The 11,155-nt window shown below is 51.3% G+C and overlaps 1 protein-coding gene across 1 annotated transcript; it reads left to right on the top strand.

Annotated features, from left to right (window-relative positions):
• The first annotated feature begins 338 nt into the window (after nucleotides 1-338).
• Nucleotides 339-10,450, top strand: TAC4 (tachykinin precursor 4). The gene is made up of 5 exons (XM_012463475.2): nucleotides 339-592; nucleotides 4,918-5,011; nucleotides 6,995-7,027; nucleotides 8,879-8,938; nucleotides 10,075-10,450. Exons 1-5 carry the CDS (start codon nucleotides 470-472, stop codon nucleotides 10,104-10,106), a joined length of 342 nt encoding a protein of 113 aa, XP_012318898.1. The 5' UTR covers nucleotides 339-469; the 3' UTR covers nucleotides 10,107-10,450.
• The last annotated feature ends 705 nt before the right edge of the window (nucleotides 10,451-11,155 follow it).

The following is an 11,155-nucleotide window of genomic DNA, read 5'->3' as shown; positions in this document are numbered from 1 at the left end:
CCCTCTGTATAGGGGAGCAGAGAACCAGGAAGGGAGAAGCTGTATGGCCCCCTCCCTATTTCCAAGATGAGAAGGTCCCCTCGGGGTTTCCAGCCTGGAAGCTGCAAGCCCCAGGTCCCACACACTGCCCCACTGTGCACCTGCCACCAGGGAAACACAGCCAAAGGTGAGGCAGGTGTTGCATCAGAGTGTTCAGCCCTGGGATCAAATATTAGGGGTGGCAGTGGAGGTCTGATCCCTCCTCCTGAGCAGCTCCTAATATCATTGGCCTTTCCAGCCAGGGAGGGAGGGGAGTCACAGAAACCTGCCTGGTTAAAGCTGAAGGAAGGAAGCAGGAACAGGACCTGAAAACAGGGTGCGTTTCCCCTACCTACACTCAAGGAGCCAAAGAGCGGACCAAAGCCGCAGGAGGCAGGCGTCTTCAGGCTGAGAGGGGCTCCCAGAGGGTTCGGGGCAGAGCAGGCTCACCATGCTGCCTTGCCTCGCCCTGCTTCTCCTGATGGAGCTGTTCGTGTGCACTGTGGCAGGTGATGGTGGAGAGGAACAGGCACTCAGCACTGAAGCAGAGACCTGGATAACTGTGGCCTTAGAGGTACCTTTGGGGAGAGGCTCTGACCAGGGCAGGGGATGATGGATGGTGGAGGGGCAGAAGATCCCGTGTGTGGCTGCCAGAACAGGCTGTGCCCTGCAAGGCAGGTTGCCCGACTCTCTTCCGTGAGTAGATTCAAGGCTATGAGCCCTGGCCTGGCAGACTTCCAAAGTGTGTGTGAGAGAGTGTGTGTGTGTGTATTCAAGAAATTCTTATTTAACTCACGGTATATTTCTGGCACTGTCTGAAATACTTTATAAATATTAACTCAATCCTCCCATTAACCTCATGGGGAAGGTATCATAATTACCCCCCATTTCACAGATAGGGAAACTGAGGCACAGAGAAGTAGTTTGTCCAAGGTTGCACAGCTTCAAAAGCACAACTACACACCTTGCCCAAGGTCTGATTCTGTGTATTTGTGCATCTGAGGAGCTTTTCCAGAATTTCAAGAGGATCAACTTAAACAAGACCACCATTTGGTCTCACATGTAGAAATGACCAGCATCCACACTACCCCCACTCCTGGCTGACAATCTGATTGAGGAAGCAAAGATCCTGACCTCAGGAATTCCCTAATCAGACAAGGGAGAGAGGCCAACAAACCAGAGACAAAGGCGGACAAATAAGAGCCCAGTGCTCAGGGAGGGCTTCTAGGGGACAGGCAGGACAAGACTGGGCCTGGCTCCTCCCATTTCCAGGATGGTGAGGACACTGGGGTGGCCTTGGCTTTCGGCCCTGGGCCATGGTGAGGTCCTTGGAAGCGCTTAGAAATGGGGCCACAGGGGCTGGAAGCAGTGGCTCACACCTATAATCCCAGCACTTTGGGAGGCCAAGGTGGACGGATCACCTGAGGTTGGGAGTTTGAGACCAGCCTGACCAACATGGAGAAAACCCGTCTCTACTAAAAATACAAAATTAGCTAGGTGTGGTGGTGTACGCCTGTAATCCCAGCTACTCGGGAGGCTGAGACAGGAGAACTGATTGAACCCGGGAAGCAGAGGTTGCAGTGAGCCGAGATCGCACCAATTGCACTCCAGCCTGAGCAACAAGAGCAAAACTCTGTCTCAAAATAATGAATGAATGAATGAATGAATGAATGAATGAATGAATAAATAAATAAATAAATAAATGGTACCCCAGGAAGAGCCACCGAATGGACAGTCCTGCATGGTGGGTTTCCTCTCTGGTCTCTCTGAACCTGGCAGTGTGTGCAGTGAGGAGAAGGCAGCAGGGCTGGGGGCGTCTCCACTGATGCCCGCCACTTTCTGGAAACGGAGGAGGGAAGTGACCCCTGCAAGGCTTACCTCTAACTTTGACAAGCTTTATAGAGTCAGTGCCAAACATCAGGTACCTTGTCTAGAGACAGAAGCCTTGCTGGGTGATGCGGCCTCACTATGCAGCCCCATGGGAAACATTGTTATAAACGTCAACTAGCACTGCTGGACAGCCTCCCAAAAGCACCTCCTCCTGCAGCTGGGTCTAATCCTTATTCTCCTTTCACTCTCCTTTAATATCGTATCCCTCTGGCCGGGCATGGTGGCTCACGCCTGTAATCCCAGCACTTTGGGAGGCCGAGGCGGGTGGATCACGAGGTCAAGAGATCGAGACCATCTTGGTCAACATGGTGAAACCCCGTCTACTAAAAATACAAAAAATTAGCTGGGCACGGTGGCGCGTGCCTGTAATTCCAGCTACTCATGAGGCTGAGGTAGGAGAATTGCCTGAACCCAGGAGGCAGAGGTTGCGGTGAGCCGAGATCACGCCATTGCACTCCAGCCTGGGTAACAAGAGTGAAACTCCGTCTCAAAAAAAAAAAAAAAAAAAAATATCGTATCCCTCTGCTTCCCGAGACACAGGGCTTGGAATATGGGAGGAGAGACTGGTTTAGAAGTCAGGAAGAACTTAGGAACGCTGTGGGATGCTAAGCATAACATAAGTGACGGCCGGCTGTGGAGTTTCACGCCTGCAATCCCAGCATTTTGGGAGGCTGAGGCAGGAGGACTGCTGGAGGCCAGGAGTTCAAGATCAGCCTGGGCAACATAGAAAGACCCCGTCTCTACAAAAAATAAACAGAATTAGCCAGGGATGGTGGTGCACACCTGTGGTCCCAGCTACTCGGAAGTCTGAGGTGGTAGAATCAGTGGAGCCTGGGGAGTTGAGGCTGCAGTGAGTGGTGCTGTGCCACTGCGCTCCAACCTGGGCAACAGAGCGAGACTCTGTCTCAAAAAAAAATGAGGTGACAGGAATGGGGGATGATCTCATCACTTACCTCCCTTGCTCTCGGGGCTCCCCACCTGTAGTCACCCCTGGAGTGGGGGATTTGGGTTAGATGGATATGGAGAGCTCTGGGTGGGGCAGGAGTCCTTTAGGAGTGAATGGGAACCAATCCCTCTGAATGCCCCCGCCCCGTACAGAAACCCATGGGGAGAAAGGTCAGTCCTACTCAATTCATAAGTGGCCATTCTCTCCAGCTTGCACCTGAAGGCTGCCTCTTACCAAGGCAAAGTGGTTTTCATGAGCTTTTCAGAAATGGGTCCAAATCTCCAAAGAGACTTTTCTGGTTCTTGGCCAGGCTGGATGATTCCAGCCCAAGATAGCTGCCGCAACCACTAATGTCCTGGTGGGGTGGGAGGGAAGCAGATGGCAAGTGAGTTAATTAGTCCAAGGCTTAGAAAACAATCCGTTCCTGATCCTGAAAGGTGGAACAAGACAAGTTGTGAGAGGCAAGAGGGTTTCCATTGTCCCTAGCCAGGTCCCTGCTGGTCCTGGGAGCTCCAGTGCTACCCCTAGGGAAACTGGGGATGGAAGAAAAAGCCTCTGATCCAACCCCAGCTCCCAGCCTCCTGGCAGGCAGCTCACATTACTCTAGGGCTCTATCTTTAGCCTTCCTGGAAAAGGGGACTCCAGCCCCTCCCCTATTCCCAGACTCTCAGAGAAAGGACTCCTCATTCAACATTCTGTGTCCCACACGTGCTGGGCTCATGTGTGTGCCAGGCTCAGTGCCAGGCACTGGGGGTACAGACATGTGAAGACAGTCTAATAAATGTCACCCACTGTCACTCTCTCCACTAGGGAGCAACTCTCCCTTTCAACAGAACTGAGCAAGCCCCACTTCAGAAGTTCAGATTAAGGTCAGAGAGGGAGAAGGCTTTGGCCAAGGTCACAGAGGCTGACGAAGAATGAGAATGTCAATCCACAGTCCTCAGTTCAGGACGCCTGCCCCATCAGCTCATGGATTAAAATGTCTCTGCCCAGGGCAATAACCTCCACCCCCGGACCACATGCCACTTCCTTCCGGGAGGCCCAGGCGCTAAGGCAAGGGAAATCTGGGACAATGGGGGAAGTGAGGCGAGTGGGCGCTAGAGTGGGGAAAAGGAGGGGAAGCAGTCCTGCCTTGCATCCTGGGGACCCGCCGTGAGCTCACTCCAGCCCTCTCCTCATCTATGCTGGAGACATTTCCCGAGATAGAGCAGAGCCAGTAGTGTGAAGTCAGACTTTGAATCTTGACCTTGGACAAGTCATTTAACCTCCTTACATCTCAGTTTCCCCAAATGTAAAACACGGGAACCAGAGGGAATCAGAGTTCCTACTAGTTACGGTGCTTGTGAAGATTAAATGAGATTACGACTGCAGTGATTCAGATCAGCCTTTGAGCCTGAGTTCAATTTCTGGTTCCATCTCTCACTTCCCAGCTGGGTGACCTTGGACAATTCTTTTTTTTTGAGACGAAGTCTCACTCTGTTGCCATCCAGGCTGGGATACAGGGGCAGGATCTCAGCTCACTGCAACCTCTGCCTCCTGGGTTCAAGCAATTCTTCTGCCTCAGCCTCCCGAGTAGCTGGGATTACAGGCGCCCGCCACCACACCCGGCTAATTTTTATATTTTTAGTAGAGATGGGGTTTCACCATGTTGGCCAGGCTGGTCTCAAACTTCTGACCTCAAGCGATCCACCCGTCTCAGCCTGCCAGAGCTGGGATTACAGGCGTGAGCCACTGCGCCTGGCAGGACAATTCTTTAACCTCTCTGTGTCTCGGTGCTTTCACGTGTAAAATGATGACAGTAATAGTACTAGGGTACTATTTTCATGGCGTTTTGGTGAGGTTTAGTTACTAGATGAATGTGCTCAGAACATGGGAGGTGAAATGTTAGCTATTACGATGAGGATGCACAGTCCTGTGTAAAATATGCAGAAGCACCAAATGCCAGTCCAGAGTGAGTGTCTGCTGACCACAAACTGTTACTCCTGAGATTGTCATTGCCCAGGCTGGCCTCACCATCTGCTGGACCACCTCCCAACTCTAACGCTAACTCTCTGCTTCTTCAGGAAGGCGCTGTCCCCAGCATTCAGCTCCAGCTGCGGGAGGTGAAGAGGGGCAAGGAAAGCCAGTTCTTTGGGCTGATGGGGAAGCGAGTGGGAGGTGAGTGACAATGGTGGGTGGGAGCTCAGCAAGCAGGGGTCCTGAGTGGGTTCTGCAACATCGAGCAGAGGCCCTAAGTTAAAAGCCCAGGACCTGGGTTCAGGTGGTCCAGTCCAGTAGGGGTCGCTCATGAGATGGGGTGGCATAGACTGTCCGTAGAAATTATCATCCAGGCTGGGGGAGGGGGGCGGTGGCTCACAGTCTGTAATCCCAGCACTTTGGGTGGCTGAGGTGCACAAATCACCTTGGAGTCAGTTCAAAACCAGGCTGGCCAACATGGTGAAACCCTGTCTCTGTTAAAAATACAAAAATTAGCCAGGCATGGTGGCACGCGCCTGTAATCCCAGCTACTTGGAAGGCTGAGGCAGAAGAATCACTTGAACCCTGGAGGCAGAGAGTGCAGTGAGCTGAGATCCTGCCACTCTGCAATACAGCCTGGGCAACAAAGTGAGACTCTGTCTCAAAAAAGAAAAGAAATTGTCATCCAACCAGGACCCTTTGGGGAGTGTTAATAATTACGCCAGGCAACAGGTGTAAACCAGCCTGTCCCCAACAATGAGAAGTGTGGTCACCTGAAGGGTGGGGCCACAGGTTCTGCACGCTGGCTTGTGCCTTCCATGTTCTGCCTGACTCTGGGAGTGGCAGTGAAGCTAGAGACCAGTCTGGATGTGGGCAAAGCCACAAGCCAAGCTTTCTAGTCAATTTTGTTTGGCTCAAACAGAATTACTAACTCAAACCTGTGTTCCCTGAGGGCACTTTCAATTCAGGAGTCCCGTCCTCGTGGGACCAGGAGAAAACAGCCTGCACACACAGCAGTTTTCTATTTTCCTATTGTATGTTTAAAGTGGTAACACTCCGAGTTGCCTGGGTGTGAAAAAACTGGCACTTTTACACTGACTATTTAAGGACACATTGGCAATTTCCAGGAAAGTTGGAAATGTGCATGCCTTTCGGACCCAGAGTCTCACGTCTCAGTGGACACACTGTTGCTACATGAGCCCTAAAGGTGTTCATTGCCAACATGCTTGTAATAGCAAGGATCTGGAAATAACATAACGACCATCATCAGGAAATGGTCAAAATATATTAGGCATATCCTTAACCTTTGTGGCCATTAAAGAGAATGAGGCAGACCCATGGAAAGATATGGAAAGGTCTCCAAGGTACAAGGTTAAGCAGAAAGAAAGCACATTACAGATCAACATTCGAGAGGAGCCTACTTGTTTTTAAAAAATGACATACTCTTCCTGCAGAAGGTTTGCTCAGGTGTGGGGGAAAAAAAAAACATACTCACACACAGATATCCAAATGCATGGGGAAAGTTCTAGAAGGATAAATATCTAACTGTAAACAGTGGTTACATCGAGGACAGGAAGTAGAGATGGGGGGGAGAAAGAGAAGAGAGACTTTAAATTTTACTTGTACAAACCTTTTCAAAATAGGGGATGTATTCAAGGACTGCTTTTGTAAAAAAAAAAGCACACATATAAAAATAGAGAAAACCAACTTGTGACCAAGCACTTTTGGCCTTAGTTTCCTCTTCTACAAAATGAATGAGTTTTGAACTGAGCCATTTCAAACTTCTTTTCCACATGCAACAACCCATGAAGAACGGGGGATGGGGATGTCAGAGAAATATTTCTTGAGCACCTACTATGCTCAAGATTAAATCTCCACAACACTATCCCCCTTATCACAAGCACAGAAGCCAAGGCCCTGATAGGTTAAGCACTTTTCCCAAGGTTGCCTGCCTAGCTGGCACCAGGTGCCAGTGACCCCAAAGTCTGTGCCTTTCCAGCCGCTCCATACTGCCTCCTGCCTGCACACCCCTGTTGCCACAGAGAATAACGGGGAGTGACTAGAATTCCACTGAGACCCACCCATTCACCAACCCCCAAAGAACTGGAGCCTTTCCCACCTCACCAAGCCCCCAGGGAAGCAGTGCAGTCGGCAGTCCTCATTCCTTCTTTCTCCTTCCCCCAGGAAGACCTCTAATCCGGCCAGGGAGAAAAAAAGGTAAGTATTGCTCAAACTTGCCCTCAGCATGCCCCCTGGGGAGGGTTGAGTTGTCCTCAGTGCGAACGAACAAACTGGGTGGGCCAGGGGCAGGCCAGGCTGGCAATGCTTTGCAGAGGGTGGGGCCAGTGTGGTTTGGCCATGCTAGGCTTTCTGGTTATTTTCTTAGAGGGGTGGTCCTAAGGAGTGGCTGTAGGGATAGGAGGAGACGGTGATGGCTCTAGTTCTGCCAACGTTTCAAAATTACCTTAGGTCTAAAGCCTGGAATTAGGGAAAAAAAAAAAAAAGAGCAAACCACCAGAGATGAGTGCTTAAAGCTCCAAACCCTGGCACCCAGATTATCTTAAAAGTGCAAATCTGGAACAGGCACCAGTGGCTCACGCCTGTAATCTCAGCATTTTGGGAGGCCAAGGTGGCCAGATCCCTTGGGATCAGGAGTTCGAGACCAGCCTGGCCAACATGGCAAAGTCCCATCTCTACTAAAAATACAAAAATTAGCCAGGCCTGGTGGTGGGCACCTGTGGTCCCAGCTACTTCAGAAGCTGAGACTAGAGAAACTTTTCAACCCAGAAACAGGGGTTGCAGTGAGCCCAGTCCAGCCCGGGTGACAGAGGGAGACTCTGTCTCAAAAATAAACAAAAAACAAAGTGCAAATCTAAGACTTCTTTGTCACCAGGCTGGAGTGCAGTGGCACGATCTTGGCTCACTGCAACCTCCACCTCCCGGGTTCAAGCGATTCTCCTGCCTCAGCTTCCCGAGTAGCTGGGACTACAGGCGTGCACCACGATGCCCGGCTAATTTTTGTATTTTTAGTACAAATGGGATTTCACCACGTTGGCCTGGATGGTCTCGATCTCTTGACCTTGTGATCTGCCCGCCTCGGCCTCCCAATGTGCTGGGATTACAGGTGTGAGCCACTGTGAGTGGCCTACCCTGCTTAAATCTTTCAGTGAAAAGGGAAAAACAAACTCAAATGAAAATAAACCAATATGTGGAGCATGGTGGCTCATGCCTGTAATCCCAGCACTTTGAGAGGCCGAGGCAGGTAGACCATGAGGTCAGGAGTTCAAGACCCGCCTGGCCAAGATGGTGAAACCCCATCTCTACTAAAAAGACAAAAATTAGCCAGGCATTGTGGCGGGTGCCTGTCATCCCAGCTACTTAGGTGGCTGAGACAGAGAATTGCTTGAACCTGGGAGGCAGAGTTTGCATTGAGCTGAGATGGCACCACTGCACTCCAGCCTGGGCGACAGAGCAAGATTCCATCTCAAAAAAAAAAAAAGAAAAGAAAAGAAAAGAAAACCAGCTTGTACCCTCTACTCCCTCAGTGCTCTCAGGACCAAGTCCATTCCCCTAATACAAGTCACCGCATCCTTCAGGACTGCCTCACTGACTTGACTCCCAGCCCCATCTTGACCAGCTTTCCTTTCCTGACCACCTGCCCTACACAGACAGAGCTTGTCTCCATGGCCTGGCATGACCCTGTCCTTGGCACATTGCACTACACTGTCTTGCTGGGTCACATGGCTGGCTGCTGTCCCCAGACCAGAAGTCCCCCAACAGGCAGGCATCAGGTCTGTCGTTGCCTCTGTATCTCCAGTTCCCAGCAGTTTCTGCCTGTTAGAAGCACCACTAGGTGTTTGGGAAGGGAGAGCAGAGGGATTATGGAGGAAGGAATCAATGAAAGAACTAGTGAATAAATCAATCAGTCCATTGGTGTTTCCTCACCTCTTGGGATGACGGAGAAATGATTCTGTCTGCAAGGCCCTGGCCCTGACCCTGCCCTGCTTCCCAAGATAGCCCACCGCTGCTGTCTCTTTCTTCTCTACCACTTCTCTCTCCCACCGCCAGTGTATCAGCTGGAACACACACTCCAGGGCCTCCTGGGCAAGAGAAGCCCATCCACAGAAGGTAAGGGCCACTGGTGGTTGCAAGGGCATCATGGGAAAATGGCCACTTTGCTGCCAGTCTCCAAGGTGGGGGCTGGGCAGCTGGAGAGAGAGGCCCCCAGCAGAGGCAGTTGAGTGCAAGGAGGCGGTCTCTTTGATGATCCAAGACTGAAATCGCTGTGGCCCTGAAGCTGCACCCTCCCCATCCCCCGCACACCCAGGCACACTCTGCCCTGCCCCTACCCCTGCCCCTCAGGGCCAGCTGAAACCATGGGGACTTATGCCTAGTTTCCCAGGCCTTGGAACATCCCCTATTCCCTCACTGCTTGCAAAGTTCTCATCACTGATCATTAATAGAATCACGCCTTTACTCTTCAGAGATTTTCTGCCTTCAACTGTAAATAAGTGCAGATCACTCTGGGAGGGGTAACACCAGAAGTAGTTATCAGCTCACACCTTCTACCAGAGGCCACGCCCCCAAATGGTTCCAGGGGGCCAGGCAAGAAAGTGGGTAAATGAATCAGGTTGGGGAAAGGTCACAGCTCAAGCGAGTGGGCACAAGAGGACAGGCAGTGGGCACCCCACAGGTCACAGACACTGAGCTCTGGTCTGCCCTTCCTGGCGCCTAACCTCTTCCACCGGAGCTGCAGACTTGTGGACCCCTCCCCTCCCTAGCACCCCTGATAGAACACCTGCTCGAGTCATTCCATTCAAGAGCCATGGAAGTCACCTCAATAACAGAGATGAATGTCCCTCCATGCATGCTGTGGGCAGGAATATTAGAAGTCAGTCATCACTTTTCAGAGATGGAAAGCTACTTGCCCAAAGTCACACAGTGAGCTGATAACAGAGCCAGAACTAAACTGTGTCTCCTGTTTCCTGGTCCATGGCACTTTCCAAGTCCCCAGGACAGCCTTTGGGACTCTTAGATAGCCTTCCCCACCTTTAAAGAGGATAACTGAAGGTGGGCTCCGTCCATGCTCTGGAGGCATTAGCAATTCACAGACGAGCCTGTAATTCCATTGCCCTAGAAATCTCCAGACAGGAGTGGGGGTTAGGAAGATGAAGGCCTTCAATGCGACTAGGGAAGACTACCATGGGTGGAGGAGCCAGACAAGACCCCCCATAACCACAGTTCATATACCAAACTCTCCCCAGGCAGAGAGGATGAGGCCCAAGGTTCAGAGTAAAAGCCCCCACCGCAGACTTCCCAGAGGACGTGGTGCCGCTTCTTCCTACCTGGATGCCACAGCTGACGAGCCGGCAGGCCAGCTCTCTTCTCCGTGTCTCCTGTCCTCATCGCTGGCACTTCACACGAGGCCCACACTGAACCCACTGGGCTTCTTCCTGTACTCACAGTGTCAGGCAGCAGTCCTGCATAAATCCACGGTCTTCACTGTTGCAAGCTGCAATTGACTATGCCTTCCCTCACACTCAGAGCTGGCATCTCACTGCCCAGCAGTGGGGAGACTTGCATACTCTGTATCCCGTGCCTAGCACACAGTAGGCGCTCAATAAATAAGTGACCAGTGAATGGCTCCTACACTGGTGCACAGCAGAGGTGGGCTCTGTAGCCTGTTCAGTAGCCTCACTGGCATGTCAGCAGGCCAAGAAGCCTTTTGCAGAATTGCAGAGAAATACTGAACGGCCCTGGTCCTGCCCCCAGAGGGGAAAACAGGCTTGGGACACAGGTAAGGATGACAGAAACAGGAAGGAGGCCATGACGGGGTGGGAAGGTATTACAGGCATTTCAAAATGGAAAGGATTTGGAAACAAGGGGTCTTTTTTCCCTTTAGCATCCTCTGAAGCCCCAGCCGGAAAGACGCCCTCTTCCTACTCACAACCATGATCTCAAGGGCTCAAATCCATGCATCTCCTGACTCAGAGAACTGGGTTCCAGGTCATTCATCAATTGTCTTATATAAGGTGACCCTTCAACTAACTGCCTTGTGGTTAAGACACAGTCCCATTCTTGAGCACCTTAGAAGACCAAAACAGCTTGAAGCCTCAGGGAGCCCCACACTGATAGGGAGGCAACTGTCCCTGCACTAGTAGTTTATAGGCAGGTGAGACACAGAGGACCCCTTAGAAAGCAGCACATGAGTTATCATGAAATCCTGGAGGCAAACCTAGGTCCTAAGTGTGGAGGTGTAAGGAATGCGCTGGGAATTGTGTGTGGGTCCAGCAGTAAAGAAGTTGGCTTAATCCACTAGGCTACAAAGCATTTAGCTTCTGTGTC

This window comes from Aotus nancymaae, unplaced genomic scaffold (genome assembly GCF_030222135.1).
Source record: "Aotus nancymaae isolate 86718 unplaced genomic scaffold, 86718_ANA_hifiasm-v0.15.2.pri h1tg000072l, whole genome shotgun sequence".
Lineage (NCBI taxonomy): Eukaryota > Metazoa > Chordata > Mammalia > Primates > Aotidae > Aotus > Aotus nancymaae.
This window is presented reverse-complemented; position numbering and strand designations above follow the sequence as displayed.

Bases quoted from the DNA above. Each gene is read 5' to 3' on its own strand.
- TAC4 (XM_012463475.2), top strand. From the start codon at position 470: ATGCTGCCTTGCCTCGCCCTGCTTCTCCTGATGGAGCTGTTCGTGTGC. The intron at 5,012-6,994 runs GTGAGTGACAAT...TCCTTCCCCCAG, and splicing joins GATGGGGAAGCGAGTGGGAG to GAAGACCTCTAATCCGGCCA. The intron at 7,028-8,878 runs GTAAGTATTGCT...TCCCACCGCCAG, and splicing joins CCGGCCAGGGAGAAAAAAAG to TGTATCAGCTGGAACACACA.